Source organism: Peromyscus eremicus, chromosome X (assembly GCF_949786415.1).
Source record: "Peromyscus eremicus chromosome X, PerEre_H2_v1, whole genome shotgun sequence".
NCBI classification, from domain to species: domain Eukaryota; kingdom Metazoa; phylum Chordata; class Mammalia; order Rodentia; family Cricetidae; genus Peromyscus; species Peromyscus eremicus.
In genome coordinates this window covers 16,434,115-16,453,367 of record NC_081439.1, presented here as the reverse complement: position 1 = coordinate 16,453,367, position 19,253 = coordinate 16,434,115, and the positions used below count along the sequence as shown (strand labels likewise).

Genomic DNA, 19,253 nt, shown 5'->3' with positions numbered 1-19,253 from the left:
AGAAGGGAAGATAGAATGTATTGTTATGGAGTGACAAAGGGAAACTAGAATAGGAGGATTAAATGGGGGAGGGAATGGAAGAACAGGATAAAGGAGGGCGTATCGGAGGGACAACTAACACTAAAGGCCTTTTGAAAAACTGACTAGAAACCTATTACTGTAGAAACTTCCTAAAATACACACGTATATGAGAAAAATCTTAATGGAGTCACCAAATAATAGGGGACATGATGCCTCAGCTAGACATCTTAGGCCATCATGTAAAACCTCTAGTGCCAAGAATGAGTTAAATCCTGTTATTTACCAAAGGGGTTCCCACACATCACAGGCCATTGCCAAGGCTGTTGGTTGCTCTCCACAACTTGATGATAAGGTCCTCTTGCTGAAGACAACACTTACTTATGTAATAGATCACAGAGAAGTCAAGCTGCTGCCTAACTAAAAGCTTTACATATACTGATTAGTGTTTATGGTGTTAGGAGTTACTCTGCATGCAACTGGAGTAGAAAGGTAATCATCACTATCACCCAGCTGTAACCCTGTGGCCTACAGTGGTGCCTGCCAGGGACACTGCTACAAGAGTAGCACAAAACTTACGGGAATAACCAACCACTTGCCAAAAAATTAGATTTAAGGCCCACACCATGAGATGGAACCCATATTTGATATTGCTAAAGTAGCCAAGTACCTGAGACTATTATTCTACTAAAGGAATATGGTAATAAAATGCCCCCTAATGACATACTGCTATACCTATAGATCAGTGCTTCACTCAGTTATCATCAGAGAAGCTGCTTCTTGTAGTAGATGAGAATTAACAGAGGCCCACAACTGGACAATGTGCAGACAGTGAGAAACTTTGGAGCACTCAGTCCTAAATGGGATGTCGTCATCATTGTCCCCAACCCAGGGCTCAGAAAGATAATCAGAAGAGGGGGTGGAAAGATTCTAAGAGCCAGAGGTGATGGATAACTCCAGGGAAACAGTGTCTTCCAGACACAACAGCGCTGATGCACATATGAACACAAAGAGACTATGGAAGCATGCACAGGTTCAAGCCAAACAGGGTAGGGTCTCAGCACTGAGAGGGAGCAATGGACATGGGCTCTCACTTGTAACCAAGAAGCAAGTATCTCAGGCTATATTCTCATCATCAATATATGAGAATATCCAATTCACCATACACCTAATTCTAAAAGGTAAGTATATTGGTCCAGCAGTGAAATGGGCATTTCTTGTTCTTTTGATATTCCATGGTAAGGACACAATGCAGAATTTAGCAGAAACTATTCACTCCATTCTAGTTCTAGCCTGAGGAATGACAAGACTTCAGAAACCAAGAGGTTGTATAGGAATCCCATTTTAGTCTTTTTTTTTCCTTCTGCTCCTTTTAAGGCCAGCCTGAATCAAACCTTTGGCAGTAGAAACAACGGGGAAATAGCAGGAAACGAAGATGGAATGACAAAAACCTTCCTCTTTGATCAGAGAAGCAATGCTTTAAAGTGATTTTCTCTTCCATCCTACTACTTGGCCCCAGTCATGGGCCTCGTCACAAAAAGGAGGGATAATTAATGTCCTGAGTTTATGGCAGGACAAGTGAGAAGGGAGTGGCTCAGAAAAAAACAGAACCACAAAGTTGTTTCTGAAGAGCTGAGTTCATCACTGACATGCAAGTGCACACAGCTGACAAAATACAGTAGACCACAGACTCTATGAACTGAATTACAAGTAACACCAAAAACGAACAGCACAATAACTGCAATCAACACACACGTTTAGTGCCAACTTTAAATACGAACAGTCTTAGTTCTCCAATCAAAAGACACAGGTTGACTTAGAGGAAAAGGATGGACAAAAGTAGTCTAATCAAAAAGGAGCAGGAAGCAAGTAGGCATGGCTACCTTCTATCTGTTCGAATAGACTTCAAACTAAAACTAATCAGAAAGGGGGGGGCACTTCTTCTAACCAAGGGAACAGCTGACCAAGAAGACATTACTATCTAAAACATATATGCACCAAACTCTAGTGCACCCAATTTCCTAAAATGATATACTATTGAAATTAAAGACATAGTAGATGAGTTCAGTACCCCACTTTCTCCAATAGACAAGTTATCTAGCCAAAAAAATAGAGAAACATAATAATTAATTGACATCATACATCAAATGGACTTAACAAATATCTATAGAATAGTCCACCCAAGCACCAAAGAATACATTCTACTCAGCAGCACATGGAAGTCTCTTTAAAACAATCCACACCATGGGACACAAAACAAATCTTTACAAATTCAGAAAAACTGAAGTAACTCAGTGTATTCTATCTGACCATAATGCATTAAAACTTGAAGTCCACATCAAACAAATTTCTGGTGAATACACAAACTCATGGAGGTTAAACAACTCATCACAGAATGATGAACAGGTTCAAAAAGAACTTGAGAAAGAAAATTTTCCTGGAACAAAATGAAAACAATAAAACCTCTGGGACACACTATAAGCAGTTCTATGAGGGAAATTTATAGCTCTAAGCACACACATGAATAAATCAGAAAGAACTGGGTATGGTGCTCCATACCTTTAATCCCAGGACTCAGTAGGCAGAGGCAGGCAGATCCCTGTGAGTTCAAACCAACCTGGTCTACACAACTGGTTTCAGGACAGCTAGGGCTACATAGAGAGATCCTGTCTCAAAACAACTACAACTAATCAAAATGAGCACAAATAAATGATTTGATGATGCAACTCAAAACTTTTGAACAACAAGAACAAAGCAAATAAAAATCCAGTCAATGGTAAGAAATAAAGAATAACCAGAGTAGAGCCCTAAGGAAGAGGAGGCAGAAAGAGTGTGAGAGCCAGAGGGGATGGAGGACACCAGGAGAACAAGGCCCTCTAAATCAGCTGAGCAAAGCTCACATGAACTCACAGAGACTAGAGCAGCATCCACAGGGCCTGCAAGGGTCTGTACCAGGTCCTCTGTGGCTATATATTATGGCTTCCAGTTTAGTGTTTTTATGGGATTCCAGAGTAGGCGAATGAATGTGTCTCTGATTCTTGTGCCTTCTCTTGGGCTTTTTTCTTGTTTGTTTTATACAATTCTGATGAGTTATTTTCTGTTTTATATTATTATTATTATCCATTAGAAACCAATTTTTTTTTCCTAATGAGAGACAGAAAGGGAGCGGATCGGATGGGAGGGGAGGTGGGGAGGAACTGAGAGGAGTAGAGGGAGGAAAAACCATAATCAGGATATACTATGTAAGAAAAAGAAAATGATATAAAGAATCAATGAATCTAAAATCCGGTCCCTTGAGAATATAAACAAGATTGACAGACTCTTGTCCCAACTAACAAAAAGAAAGAAAAAAAGAAAGAAAGAAAGAAAGGAAGGAAGGAAGGAAGGAAGGAAGGAAGGAAGGAAGGAAGAAAGAAAGGACCCAACTTAACAGAATCAGTAATGAACAAGGGAATGTTACAATAATATTATAAGGAAATATTTTAAAATCCTATACTCTGTTAAGCTGAAAAACTTAAAAGAAATGGGCAAATTTCTAGATTCAGACCAACTACCAAGTAGCCAAACCACTGAACAGAGCCATAAAAAATGAGAAAACTGAAATAGTAATCAAAGGCCTTCCAACTAGAATAAGTCCAGGTCCAGATGGAGTCAGGGCAGAAATCTACCAGACTTTCAAAGATCTACAGACAATTCTTCTTAAAATATTAAAAAAGGAAGGGGGGAAGAAAGGAAGGAAGGAAGGAAGGAAGGAAGGAAGGAAGGAAGGAAGGAAGGAGGGAGGGAGGAAGGGAGGGAAGGAAGGAAAGAAAGAGAAGCAAGCACCCCCAAAGTCTTCTATGAAGCCAGTATCACTCTAAAACCCAAACCAGCTAAAGACACAACAAAGAAGAAAACTACAGGCCAATACCTCTGATGAACACAGATTCAAAAGTGCTCTATGAACTACTTGCAAACAAAACACAGACATAGAGCAAAAGGATTATACACCATGACCAAGTTGGCTTTATCCCTGAGATGCAGGGATGGATCAACATATGCAAGTCAATAAATGTAATAAATAACATAAATTGACTTAAAGACAAAATCACATGATCATCTCAATAGACATAGTAAAGGCCTTTGACAAAGTGCCTTCATGATAAATGCCCTAGAGAAAGTAGGACTAGAGGAAACATACCTCAAAATAATAAAAACTACATGAGAAATTCACAGCCAACATCATCCTACATGGAGAAAAAGTTGAAATAATCCCACTGAAGTCAGGAAGGAGATAGGGCTGTCCTCACTCCTATTCAATAGAGTGCTGAAAGTACTAGCTAGAGCAATAAGGCAGGAGAAGGAAATTAAAGGCTAAAAATAGGAAAAGAAGTCAACTATCCTTATTTGTAGAAGACATGATATTACACATAAGAGATTCCAAAAATTCTACCAGAAAACTTCTAGAAACAATAAACAATTTCAGCAACACGGCAGGATAAAAATCAACTTGCAAAAATCAAAAGTCTTTCTATATACCAACAAAAAACATATATAAAAAGAGATCATGGACACACTCCCATTCACAATAGCCTCAACAATATCTAGGAATGAACCTAACCAAGCAGGTAAAGGAGGCCTACAATGAAAACTTTAAACATCTGAAGGAAGAGATAAAGATACTACAAGGAAATAGAAAGATAGCCAATCCTCATGGGTTGATACAATATTATGAAAATGACCATTTTAACAAAAGCCATATATAGATTCAATGCAATCCTAACCAAAATCTCCATCTCATTCTTTACAGAAATAGAAAAAAAAACTAACCTAAAATTCATATGGAACCCCAAAAATAATCTCAGACAGTCAAAACAATCCTGAGCTAAAAGAACAATACTGGTGGACTTAGCATTCCAGATCTTAAGATAGATTACAGAGCCATAGCAGTAAAAACAATACGGTACTGGCACAAAAACAGACATGTAGACCATCGGAACAAAATCCAAGACCCAAATATGAGTACACATGAGTACAGCAAAAATATACACTGGAGAAAAGAAAGTACCTTCAACAAATGGTTCTGGGAAACTGGATGTCCACATGCAGAAAAGTGAAATTTGACCCGTATCTATCACCTTACAGGAAACTAACTCCAACTGAATCAAAGACCTACACATGAAACCTGAAACTGCTAGAAGAAAACACAGCTAGTACTCTACATGAAATAGGTGTGGAGGAAAGGACTTACTGACTAAGGTATCATTTGTTCAAGAATTAATGCCAACTGTTGACACACAGGACTTCATAAACCCAAATGGCTTCTATACAGCTAAAGAAGCAATCAGTCAAGTGAGGAGGAAGCCTGCAGAAGGGGAGAGAATCTGACAGAGGATTAATAACCAGAATATGCAAAGAATTCAAAAAACTAAAAATATATCTACCATATGAACATATACCACTCCTTGGCATATTGGCAAAGGATGTGACATTCTATTCCACGGATTCTTGCTCAGCCACATTTAATGATGCTCTATTCACAATAGCTACAAAGTGGAAACAACCTAAATGTCCCTCAACTGACAAATAGGTAATGAAAATATGGAGCACTATGGGATATTATTCAGCTGTAAAGAAAAATGAAATCATGAACTTTGTATATAAATGGATGGAACTAGAAAAGATCATACTGAGTGAGGTAACCCAGCCCAGAAAGACAGACAGGAGGGAGGAGGGTAAAATAACAGTAACGATGTCTGAGAAAGTCATAAGGAATCATAGTGTTTACTATCTATCTACAATATCTAAAGTACATGTAAGTCTGTATATATGTATATATAATACATGTACTGTTTAAATAAAAATTCCCAACCTGGGCTGACAATGATCCCCTCAAGAGCCGTAGACTATCTAACAAAACCCCAGTACCAGGCATGAGAAGCCCTCTTTAGAGTTGCTGGTCAGGGTTGTCCAGAAGACTCCCAGAACATTAGTAGCTGTTGCTCTTGCTCTTGATTGCCCACCAGAGGTGAAAGGTAAGCCCCTATTCCTAAAGACACCATGCATTTCAGACACAGGGCCCAGAGGACCCAAGCTGGATGTGACCCGAAAGCCTCCTCCCTTGAGGACTGGCTTTAATTGTACCAGAAGGTCCATGCAAGCAGCCAGGGAGGGAAGCAACCGACAATCCTACCCAGCTATGACACCTCTGAACCATAACAATGCTCAGCATGGCACAGTAACTCTAAGGGAGCAATGGTGGCACACATCCCTTGAGAGTAACTATTGATAGTAACTGAGGACTGTCCAACAAGAGAGGAACCATGTCTGCTCCTGGAAACCTAACCAACTACCCAAGGCTGGTGAAGTCGTGGATCTTGGAGGAGAACCTACAGCCACCACTTTACTAAACCAGCATAATTCCTACCTACATTCTAAACATGTGTCCTTATACCCACAGATGAGTGTAGTTCTCACCTTCATCAAGGAAACTTCTCTTTGCAACAGATGGAGACCACTACAGAAAACCACAACCAATCAAAACGTGGACATGTGGAGCCCAGTCCCAGGGGATACATATACAACAAAACTCCTTCACCTAAGGCTTAAGGAACATTGTGAAGGAGAGGGTGGAAATTGTAAGAGCCAGAGGATCAGGGAGTTTCCTGTGAGACTGTATCTCCTAGAAATGACAGGGAGGTTACACCCATGAAGTCTCACCAACATTGTTACCTAAACAAATATGACCTGAGCAAGGACTATACCAACAGACATGCTAAGCTAACATAGAAGGGGGAAAGCTCAGGAAGTCTCAACCTTAGACAAAGAACTACAGGCAACCTAGGGATGCTGAGAGCAAGGAAGACTAGTACCAAACATTCAGCCCTGAATAAAATAAATTATAATTTGAAAAGAAAGAAAAGAAACTGCCAGAGGAATCCACAGAATAATTCCGAAACGTCTAAAATGGTGGTTTTTTTGCAGGGAGATAATGCAGTTGGCAAAATGCTTGCTGGGCATGCAAATGGATCAGAGTTTGATTCCTAGCACTCACGGTAGGGAGTCCTAGTACCCACGGTAGGGAGCAAGACATGGTTGTGCATGCTTTTAATTCCAGCACTGGGGAGGGAGAAAAACGAGAATTCTTAGGGCTCATTGCTCAGCCTTCCTAGCCTAATTGGCAAGCCCCACATCCCAGTAAGATACCTGGTCTCAAAAAAAAAAAAAAAACCAAACAAGGTGGACATAACTCTCAAGGAATGACACCCAAGGTTGACCTCTGGCATCCATATGCAGCACACACACACACACACACACACACACACACACACACACACACACTTGGTGCCTTTGAGGTCAAGGAAGTAAAGAACAAGAGTACAGAACAGAAAATCTATTTGAAGAAACAATAAAAAAAATCTTTCCAAATTTAGCAAAAGACAAAGTTAGAGATTCAAGAAGCTAAGCAAAATCTAAACATGACAAATTCAAAGAAATCCAAACCAAACGCACTTCTGGCAATTCTATGAAACAACTAAAGAACGAACTTTACGCAATATTTTTTTTAAACTACATTAATTGTGTAAATGTGTCTCTGACACCTTACATACGTGGAGGTCAGAGGCTAGCCTTCAGGAATGGGTTCTTTTCGACAACATGGGTGTTGGGGAACAAACTCAAGTTCCAGGATTGGCAGCAACTGCCTTTACTTGCTGGAGCACCTCAATGGCCTTATACAATCTTCTTCAGGACAGAAGAAGAAACACTTGCTCTCTTAGTTCCTTTTCTCAATGCTGTAACAAATACCGACAAGAGCAACTGGACAAGAAATAAGGGAGGATTTCTTCTGTCTCCCGTTTGAGAATGCAGTTCATGATGCCATGGGACATCATGGCAGGGATGATGTGGCAGCAGGACCATGAGGGGGCTTGTCACATTGCATCTGCATTCAGGGAGCAGAGAGAGACTAAGACCAATGCTCAGTTTACCTCTTCCTTTTCATTCATTCTAAGGCCCAGTCCATAGGAACGCTGCGCTCTTATTGAGGGTGAGTCCTCATCCCTCAGTTAAACTTACTAGAAATGCCCTTACAGAACTATCCAGAAACATGTTTCCTGGGTGATTCTAGGTCTAGTCAAGTTGGGGCCAGTGAGGTGGCTGAGGTCAATGCACTTGCTCTCAAACCTGATGCCCTGAGTTTGAATCTACATGGTATAAAAAAAGAACCAACTCCTAGGAGTTGTCCACTGACTTCCACATGCATGCCATGCCATGCCACACCCACACACCCACACATACAAACAAATAAGTGAATGTTAAAAAAATCCAGGGTTTGGGGATTTAGCTCAGTGGTAGAGCACTTGCCTAGCAAGCACAAGGCCCTGGGTTCAGTCCTCAGCTCTGACAAAAAAAAAAAAAATCCAGTCTAGACCCAGGTATGATGATGCACACCTTTAATCCCAACATTCAGGAGGCAGAGGCAGACAGAGTTCTGTGAGTTCAAGGCCAGCCTACTCTACATAGCAAGTTCTAAGACAATCAAAGACTATGTCTCAACAAACCAAACAAACAAAAACCAAAAATCCAGTCAAACTGACAATGAAGATTAACTCCCAGACTTGCCAGCTCATTTCTGAGCCTTCATTATCCTAAAAAATTTTTCAATACAGCACAAAAAAAACTACAATTAGCCTCCATGAAATAAAATGTAAAAAATACTCTATGAAATACCAACAATTCAAACAGCATTCCAGAGAGGTTTGATATAAAATATATCAATCCTAAATACTGATGACTAAAGAAGGAAAAGAGAGCCCGGCAGTGGTGGTACACGTCTTTAATCCCAGCACTCGGGAGGCAGAGGCAGGCGGATCTCTGTGAGTTCGAGGCCAGCCTGATGTACCGAGTGAGTTCCAGACCAGCCAGAGCTGTAACACAGAGAAACACTTTCTTAAAAAAACAAAAACCAAAAAAAAAGGGGGGGGGGAAGAAACACGATTCTATCATAGATGTGTAAAATACATTTGTATGATTGACTGGAGAGATGACTTGGTAAAGAAAAATGTGTTTGCCATCCAAGCATAAGTTCTGATGTTTAGCACACACAGAGAGGTAGGTATAGAGGCATACACTCGTAATTCCATTGCTGAGGAAGCAGAAACAGGTAGATTCCTGGAGCTCACTGGCCAGCCAACCTAGCCAAATGGGTGAGCTCCAGGTTCAGTGAGGGACCCTGTTTCACAAAATAAGATGGAGGGGCTGGAGAAATGGCTCAGTGGTTAACAGTATGTACTGCCACAGGCTGGAGGAAAGGGCTAGGGGTTAATAGCAAGGACTGTTCTTCCAGAGGACCTAAGTTCAGTTCCCAGCACCCACATTGGGCATCTTACAATTGCCTATAATTTCTATACCCAGGAGATCCAACGTCTCTTGTCTCCAAGGGCACCTGCACTTGTGTGTGTGTATGCACACACATGCACACAGACACATAAAACAAATCTTTTCAAAATTAGCACATACCCAGAAGACCCAAGTTTAGGCCCTAGCACCCACAACTGCCTATGTCTCCAGTTCCAGGGGATTCAGCATATGCATACATGTGCATATTCACATGCATATATAATTAAAAATAAATAAATGTTAAAAATAAAATAGAGAGTGACTGAGGAACACACTTGGCATTGACCTCTGGCCTCCACATGTATGTACATAAACATCCCAGTGCACTGTCACAAATGTAAGTATGCACATACACACAATGCACAGTGCACTCAGTATAATGATAACAATGAATCATCTTAGCAAACTAAGACTAGAACACATGCATGTCCTGATAATGTCTGTCTCCAAAACCTACAGCTCATATCAGATATAATCATGACAATAATTTCTCTAAAGAGCAGGAATAAGAAAAGGTATTCTAGTCTCAGCACTCCTTTCGGCAAGGTTTGGAAATTCTAAACAATACAATAACTCAGGTTTGGGAGGGAGGCACACAAATTGGAAAACAAAGAAAGAAAACCATCTCCATTCAGAAACATGACCACCTAAACCAAAAATCCCAGGAAGTCTACCACAAAGTCCTAGAACTAATAAGTGAGCATGTAAAGTTCCAAGTCAAGACTCAGCACACAAAAATCAATCATATTTCTATGAATAATTATAAATAAAAATAAACAAAATAATGTGTTTGCAATAAATGAAATATGCAATATTTAGTATAAATACTAAAAGCCATGTACAGAGCCTGAGAGCATAGCTCTGTCTGTGATAGACTATTTGTCTAACATGCACAAGGCCCTGAGGTCAATATCTAGCATCATAAGAAACAAAGTAAAAGTATAAAGATAAAAATAAATTTCAAAAATGCAGGGTTTATATGTTAAAAACTATAAAACATTCAACAGATTTTTAAAAATCAAAGAAAAGCCAGGCAGTGGTGGCACTTATCTTTAATCCCAGCACTCAGGAGGCAGATGCAGGCAGATCTAGGTCATCCTGGTCTACAGAGTGAGTTCAAGGACAGCCAGGGCTACAAGGAGAAATCCTATCTCAAAAAAAAGTCAAGGAAGGCATAAATAAAATGGATTTCCCATGCTACTGAATTCAAATATTCACAACTGAGCTCAACTGTACAGACCTGTAATCCTAGCTACTTGGAAGACAGAGACAGGAAGATCACAAGTTCAAGACCTGACTGAGGTTGAAAATTAATTCAAGGCAATATAGTGAGACCTTATTGACAAAGAAAAAGTTTAAAAAAAATGGCTGGGGATATAACCCCATGATGGGCAACTGGTACATGTGATCCTAGGTTTAATCAGTAGTACTTGAAAAACAAAAAACAAACAAACAAACGAATTTCCTCTATACATTTCCAACAGAAATCCAAGCAAGATTTCTTTTTTTTTTTGTAGATACAAACAATACTATTCCAAAATTTATATGGAAAGGCAAGAGCTTACAAAGACAAAATAAGACTGAGACTAGAAGAATCACTACCCAGCTTCAAGACTTAATATTGCGCTATAGTCATAAAGGTGGTGCACTTTTGGCGAATATATATATATATCATCCCACACACAGTACAGAAATACACTCATGCACATATAGTCAACTGATTTTTTAAAAGTAAAAACATAAAGGTAATTCAAGGGAGACAAAAATAGTCCTTTCAACAAACTATTTTCAGATACCTGGATAACCGCATACAAAAACAAAAAACAAATGCCCTCATAGTTTACACACAAATGAACTAGAGATATAAATAGAAAATACACAATTATTTGGCTTTTTTAAAAAGAGAGGTTGAAGAAATAGCTCCATCAGTAAGGTCCTTGCCTTGTAAGCATGAGGACCCTAGTTTGATCCCTAGAACCTACATAGAAATGCTAGGAGAAATTGACAGTAAGTGTAAAAAAAATGTTCATTGTCTATGGTGGCACATGCCTGAAATCTTGTCACTCAGGAGGCAGATACAGGGAGATCAGTGCAAGTTTAAGGACAGCATGGTCTACATAGCCAGTTTTGGGACAGCCAGCACTACATAGTGAGTCCTTGTCTTTAAACATAAACAAAAGTTCACTATGAGCCATTTATAAATACAAATTAAAACTATGATTAGCAAATGTGGGTATAGCTGAGTGGTAGAGTACTTGCCTAGCAGGACAAGGTGCTATACACTTACAAATAAATCAGGACTAGCAAGCCTATGCTTGCCACTATGCCCACATGAGTTGGATTCCACATGGTAAAGGAAAGAAGAGACTCTGAGGTTATCTTCTGAGCGCCCTATGAGCGTCACAGCATGCACCCACTCCCCACACATACATACATAAACACAAAAAAGGCAGAACATTTAAGTTAAAATATCGACCAAGCACTGGTAAGGAAAGAGACAGTTACTGTGAAAAGTGATTTGGCATTAACATAAATTTAAACATACACTTAACAGATGTTCTAGAAATCCAGAAATATCTCAAACAGATGTTTACACTATGAAAATGAAACACTATATTCATACAAAAACTTGTATGCAAGTGTTTACAGCAGCTCCATTTATAAGCACTCAAATTTATATCCAATCTAAATATTCTTTAAGGCATGTGTAGATGAATGAGCTGTTCATATACCCATAAAAATGAATTACTGGGGCTGGAGAGATGGCTCAGTGGTTAAGAGCACTGGCTGTTTTTCCCGAGGTTCTCAGTTCAATTCCCAGCAACCACATGGTGTCTCACAACCATCTGGTGCCCTCTTCTGGCCTGTAGGCATACATGCAGGCAGAGCACTGTACATGTAATAAATAAATAAATAAATAAATAAATAAATAAATAAATAAATAAATAAATCTTTAAAAAAATGAATTACTGACACACACACACATACACAATATCAAACAACTTGAAAATTCTTGTTTTTCTTTAAAAAGTTTCTTTTTTTTGCCGGGCGGTGGTGGCGCATGCCTTTAATCCCAGCACTCGGGAGGCAGAGCCAGGCGGATCTCTGTGAGTTCGAGGCCAGCCTGGGCTACCAAGTGAGTTCCAGAAAAGGCGCAAAGCTACACAGAGAAACCCTGTCTCGAAAAACCAAAAAAAAAAAAAAAAAGTTTCTTTTTGTGTGTGTATGGGGGATGACAGTGTGTGTATGCCACATACACGGAGGTGGCCCTGAAGGCCGGAAGAGAGTGTTGGAGTCCCTGGGGCTACTTATAAGCAGTTGTGAGCTCCTCTGCACGAACAGTACATGCTCTTAACCACTGAGCCATTTCTCTAGCCCAACTTGAAAGAATCTTAAAAACATTACGTTGAATGACAAGACATTCTCAAGCTATTATGTATCTTATGATTCCATCCATATAACATTATCTAGAAACCATAACTATAGCGACAGAGAATACCCAGGTGTTGGGAATGAGTTACAAAGGGATAGCATAAGAATCAGGGGGGATGGGGTATTACAACTTTTCTGTATTCTGAGTGTAATGATAATCATATAAATTAATAACTTAAGATTTCATAGAACTGTACACACAAAAAATCAAACTGATTGTATGTTAATTTAAAAAAAATAAGTCAAAAAATCTCAGAGTTGCACATATAAATCATATTGCTAAAAATAAAACCAACTTTTTAAAATTTTTTTTCAGACAAGGTTTCTCTGTGTAGCTTTGGAGCCTGTCCTGGAACTTACTCTGTAGCCCAGGCTGGCCTTAAACTCACAGAGATCTGCTGCCTCTGCCTCCCGAGTGCTGGGATTAAGGGCTTGCGCCACCACCGCCCGGCTCCAACTTATTTTTGTAATTTTTACTTCATAACATAAAATCCTAGTTGGGCCTTTTCTTCCAATAGTAACAATTACTTTGATTCTTATTTTATGGAGACTCATTTAAATAGTCTTTTTTATTTATTATCTACTTCATCCTCCAGTAAGACATCCTTTAGGTTAAAATATACATTAATGAGATGGCTCTGTGGGTAAAGGCACTTGCCACCAAGCCTGGTGACCTGAGTTTAATCCCCAGAACCCACATGGTGGAAGGAGAGGACCAAAGTACCAAAGTTGTCCTCTGGCCACATGTGCACTGTGGCTTACACACACAATAAATAAACAAAAACATCAAAAATATGCATACATCAAAATTAGCTGAGGGTGCAGCTGAGTTGTAGAGTGTTTCTTTAGCATGTGTCAAGCCCTGGGTTTGATCCCTAGCATGTAACACTGAAAGAAGACACATAAGAGCATTAACTGTAGTGAGTTGTTTCTGGGGAATGAAATTTTAGGCTTATTTTCTAATTTTTCTGAATATGTTTGCAGTACATTAATCATCAGTAAAAAAAAAAAAAAAAAAAAAAAAAAAAGGACCCTTTTCTATTCAGACCTCAGAACATTTTTAAAGGAAATTTTAGAATTTCCGTCAGTAAGCAGGGGAAATCAAGTAGCAAGGAGGGAAGCTGGGGACCAGCAAAACGAACAGAGAACTTGGGAGCATAGCAAGCGAATGTGAGAAAGGCAGTGAAGGCCAGCGAGACGGCTCAGCAAGTAGACACACTTGCCAGCAAGCCTGACAACATGAGTCGGATTCCTACAGCCCACAAGGTGGAAGGAGAGAACCAACTCCCACAGGCTGTCCTCTGGCTTCCACACACATGGCATGGCATGCACACAGCTGCAAACATGTGTGCACCCAAAATCAATTTTTTAAATTAAAAAAAAAAAAGAAAGCCGGTGATTCTTGGGAAGGGAAAGACCAACTCACCTGAGATTGTTTGAAAACATCCTTCCCAACCACATCCAGGTTTGAGGGGTCTTTGATGGAACTGACATACTCAGAAACAGCCTTGATCACGACATCACAAGGTGGAAGGACCAACTGATGGGCTCGGACCTAGAAAAGACAAGTAAAGGACACCAAAGTCAAAGATGGGGGCTGGAGGGACGGACAGCTCAGCTATTGAAGGCTAGGCTTTCAACCAAAATCTGAGTTTGGTTCCCAGCACCCACAGCTGTCCCAGCAGCTACAAAAGTCAAAGATGGATCACTGGGTTGGGGATTTAGCTCAGTGGTAGAGTGCTTGCCTAGCAAATGAAAGGCCCTGGGTTCGGTCCTCAGCTCCGGAAAATAAAAATAAAAAATAAAAAAGAAAGAAAGATGGATCACTACGAGAAATTCCAAAGATGGATGACGTCCTGGCAGGGTGTGCTAGAGTCTCCCAGAAATGAAAGAGAAAAGAACTATACAACAGTTATCGAAGAGGTGGCCGATACCCAAACGTTCCTAGGTAAATAATAGTATAGGAAACTTTACAAAGCAGGAAAGGCCAGAGTGTGTCCAGAGGGAGTGGCTGGGTTTAAGAGGCTGCCTGTTCTCAGTCAGAGGGATCCCCAACAGTAGCTGGGCAGGCCCCAGAAAAACTTAGACAATCTGCAGAGTTGTTTCAGGACCAGACATTTTAACTTATTTTATTACATTTATTGGTTTGTTTGTGGGTGTGTGCTTGTGTCACAATTCATGTGTGGAGGTCAGAGGTCAACTTGTAGGAGTCAGTGCACTCCTTTCACCATGTGGGTCCCAGGGATTAAACTCAGGTTGTCAGGCTTGACAAGTGCCTCTACCCACCGAGCCATCTTGCCCACTCTGTAACAGACATTTTAGAGCAGCAGAAAAACAGGGCAGATCCTGTACAGCAGCAGGAATGACGGGAAGAGATACTGGAAAAGCTCTGTTCTCCGTGCTGGGGTGGTTGGCCCTCAGAACCCAGTGGAGTAGCAGTGAGATGCCATTTCAAAAAGGCCATGCTGTGTAGGTGGCTAGGCTGTCCAAGACACATTCTTGAGGCACACTTTTGGGGAAACTCAGGAAGAGCTGCAGGGACTGTATACTGAAATCTAGCCAGTGGAATATTGCTAACCTGGGGTAAAGGAAGTTTGAATCAGAACCACAGTATTAAGGGAGCAGAAAACCTACTGGGAGGCAGGATTTGTAGAGGAACTTCACCTAAGCTCAAAGTAGTACTCTGGACAACTCCTCCTTTACTCAATACCAAATGTCAATTTAGCAAGCAGACTTGGTCCTGCTGTTCTTGTCCTGTATCTGTTCTTCTTTTCCTTTCTCTTTACAACTTCCTTTTCCACTTTTCTCTTCTAAATAACATAGGCTTGCCTGGTTTGCAGGGCGTCTCTGAGTCTTAGCCTTCTGAGAACTGGAACTGTTGTCTGTTCCCTGATTTCAGTCCGTTAGTGAAAACTGCCCCATGTCCTCCACTTTTGGCCCTTGCCCTTTCCGTTCATGTTCTCTCTACTTTCTAGCAATCCAATTGGAACTGCTAAGATCCACAGTCATTAGTATATTGGCACACACATACTATCAGTGCCTTTTCTCAAAATGATTGATGCTGAAGTGGTGATGGTTTTGTACTTTACTACTACTACTGTACAGTATCATAACGGGCCTATGCCTCGACAGTGACTATTGTTGCGACAGCATTCTACTCTTGGGGAATGCTGGGGATCAACTCTGGTGCTCTGAGCACTAGTGCAACAGGACAATGACACCTCAACCCATCAAAAACTATCTCCCCTTGAACATTGTGAACATTTGCATGCAAAAATAAAGGTGGCATTAAATAGAAAATCCAAGCAGCAACCTAACTGTATACCTGCAAGTCCCAACATAGAAACAGGAAAATACAATGTTACATATCTCCTCTGAAAATTACCAAGTCCACAGTAATGCCCCCTATGAGAGTGACTTAAACAAAATTCCAAGGAATTCAAAAGAATAATCATAAATATGTTCCGAGAAATTAAGAAGGACACAAAATCTCAACTGAATTTCAAAATGGTAGGGGCTAATAGCTGAATGAAACAAGGAAGTCAATGCAAGATATTGAAAAGGAATCCCATACAGACACAGAAATATGGAAGAAAACCCAAACTGAATTATTGGAAATTAAAAATTTGTAGGTCCAATGAAAAGCTCAGTGGAAAGCCTCACCAATAGAACGAATCATGGGAAGACACAATGCCAGGGCCTGAGGACAAAGTAGAAGAACAGCAACACTCAGGTGACAACCAAGACAAGGTAATTAAAAAAAGAAACACAACATGCAAGATGAACAGTACAGGATGAAAAGACCGAATTCTCAGTGGTGCAGCCACGAGTCAGCTGCCCGTGTGACATGAAAACCCTATCCAGGGCTGGAGAGCTGGCATGGCAGTTAAAATATTTGCTTCTCTTGCAGAATACCTGGGTTCAGTTCCAAGCATTCAGTTGGTGGCTCACAACTGCTTTTAACTCTAGTTCCAAAGGATCCAACATCCTTGTCTGGACTTTTTGGGTACAGGTATGCACATGGCACACAGACATATATGCAAGTACACATGTATACATAAAATAAAAAATAATGAAACCTTAAAAAGATAAACAAACAAACACCGGCTCATGCAAGTAACTCTAACTAAACACAATGGGTCAAAAAAAAAAAAAAAAAAAAGACAGCCAGGCATGGTGGCGCACGCCTTTAATCCCAGCACTCAAGAGGCAGAGGCAGGCGGATCTCTGTGAGTTCAAGGCAAGCCTGGTCTACAGTGTGAGATCCAGGACAGTCAAGATTACACAGAAAAACCCTGTCTCGAAAAACCAAAAAAAAAAAAAAAAAAAAAAAAAAGACATGTTAGTAGGAGGAGGAGACAGGAGACAGAGTAGGGATGAGGAAGGGTAATAGGAGATGAAAATATATAGATTTGTCAGGCGGTGGTGGCACACACCTTTAATCCCAGCACTCAGGAAGCAGAGGCAGGCAGATCTCTGTGAGTTCGAGGCCAGCCTGGTCTATAGAGCAAGTTCTAGGACAGCCGCTACACAGAGAAACACTGTCTTGAACCCCCCCCCCAACAAAAGATTAGATTCATTATTTACATGTATGAAATTATTTAGAAATTATTAAAAGAAATCACACAGCACTCCATTGATACATAGAAATTTATGTTCTCAGCCATCAGTCAATGATAAAATTAATAATGAGGGACTAGCAAGATGGCTTAGTGGTTACAAGCACTTGCTGTTCTAGAAGACTGCAATTCAGTTCCCAGCACCAGCATGTCAGGAAACTCACAACCATCTGTAACTCCAGCTCCAGGGGAGCCAATGCCTCTGGCCTCTGTGGGAATCTGCACTTACATGCACCTGTATTCATGTAAACATAACCATATGCCCATGTGTGCGTGCACACACATACACACATGCACACACATACTACAGACACACACACACACACACATATATATAGCTAAAAATCATAAAAATAAACCTTACAAATAAATTAATAAAAATTTTAGATTTATTTATTTTCCTTGTATGAATGTTTTGCCTGCACATGTAGAGGCAAGTAGAGGGCATTAGATTTCCTAGAACTGGAGTTAGAGATGGTTGTGAATCATCTTGTGGGTGCTAGAAACTGAACCTGGGTCTTCCATAAGAGCTACAAGCGCTCTTAAGCACTGAACCACCTCTCTAGCCCCAAAATAAATATATTTAATAATGGGGAAAAAGTAATTCTAGGGGCTGGGGAGATGGCTCAGTGACTAAGAGCGTTGTTGCACAAGCCTGAGGACTTGAGTATGGTCACACAGGTCTGTAGCCCACAGGTCTGTGCAGGGGGCGGGTCTGTAGACAGGAGCACTGTTGGGGCTTAAGAGACGACCAACCTAATTCCAGGTTCAATGATAGACCCTATCTGAAAAGAATAAGGTGGAAAGTTACACTGCATGACACCTGATACCATCCTCTGGCCTCTGGATTAGCACTCACACACATGTGCACATACACCATACACACACTTGCAAAATCTTTAAACAAAAATAATTCTGTAATTTATGGAGAATCTTTATATCCTGACTTGAACTAACCACAAAAAGGCCATTTTGAAAGAATCAGGAAAGTTGTAAAATGTATTAGATATTAAGGTAACAGGCCAGCAAGATGGTTTAGTGGATAAAGACAATTACTGCCAATCCTAATGACCTGCATTGAATCCTCAGAACCCACATGGTACAGGAGGAGAACCAACTCCTGCAAGCTGTCCTCTGACCTCTACACATCATCATGACACACATACACAATAAATAAATAAATATATATTCCCCCAAATAAAAGGATGGTGACAAGAAATTAGCATTACTTTCATTAGGAGTGATAATGTCCATCTGCATATGCAAGAAAATGTGCAAACATTTTAGAGCCATACACAAAGAATATGCAAGTGAAATAACTTGTCATTTGTTTAAAGTCATATTGGCAATAAAAGAAAATCCAGAAAGCATGGCAAAAATCTTGGTAGTTGATCTAAATGATTAAACAATGCTAAATAATTGCAATAATCTATTGTATTGTGTTTGTGACATTCAAAAAAAGTCAATGAGGTGATCCCTAATGATACTCTGCTACACTCATAGAATGGTGCCTAGCCCAATTGTCATTAGAGAGGCTTCACCCAGCATCTGATGGGAGCAGATGCAGAGACCCACAGCCAAATATTAGTGGAGTTCAGGGAACCCTGTGGAAAAGAGGGAGGAAGGACTGTATGAGTCAGAGAGGTCGAGGACATCACAGAATCAACCAACCCGAGCTTAGGGGCTCACAAAGACTGAAACAACAACTACGGATCCTGTATGGGTCTCAGCTAGGTCCTCTGCATATATTTTATGGTTGTTAGCTTGGTGTTTTTGTTGGACTCCTAACAGTGGGAGTGGGCGCTG

The 19,253-nt window shown here is 40.3% G+C and overlaps 1 protein-coding gene across 2 annotated transcripts in view; it reads right to left on the bottom strand.

Moving 5' to 3' along the window:
* Fam120c (family with sequence similarity 120 member C) overlaps nucleotides 1–19,253 on the bottom strand; it is a 125,698-nt gene that overhangs the window by 56,867 nt on the left and 49,578 nt on the right. For both annotated transcript variants that reach the window (XM_059250142.1, XM_059250143.1), the window contains exon 4: nucleotides 14,255–14,383. In XM_059250142.1, coding sequence (XP_059106125.1) covers nucleotides 14,255–14,383 — 129 coding nt within the window. The remainder of the gene's footprint in view (nucleotides 1–14,254; nucleotides 14,384–19,253) is intronic.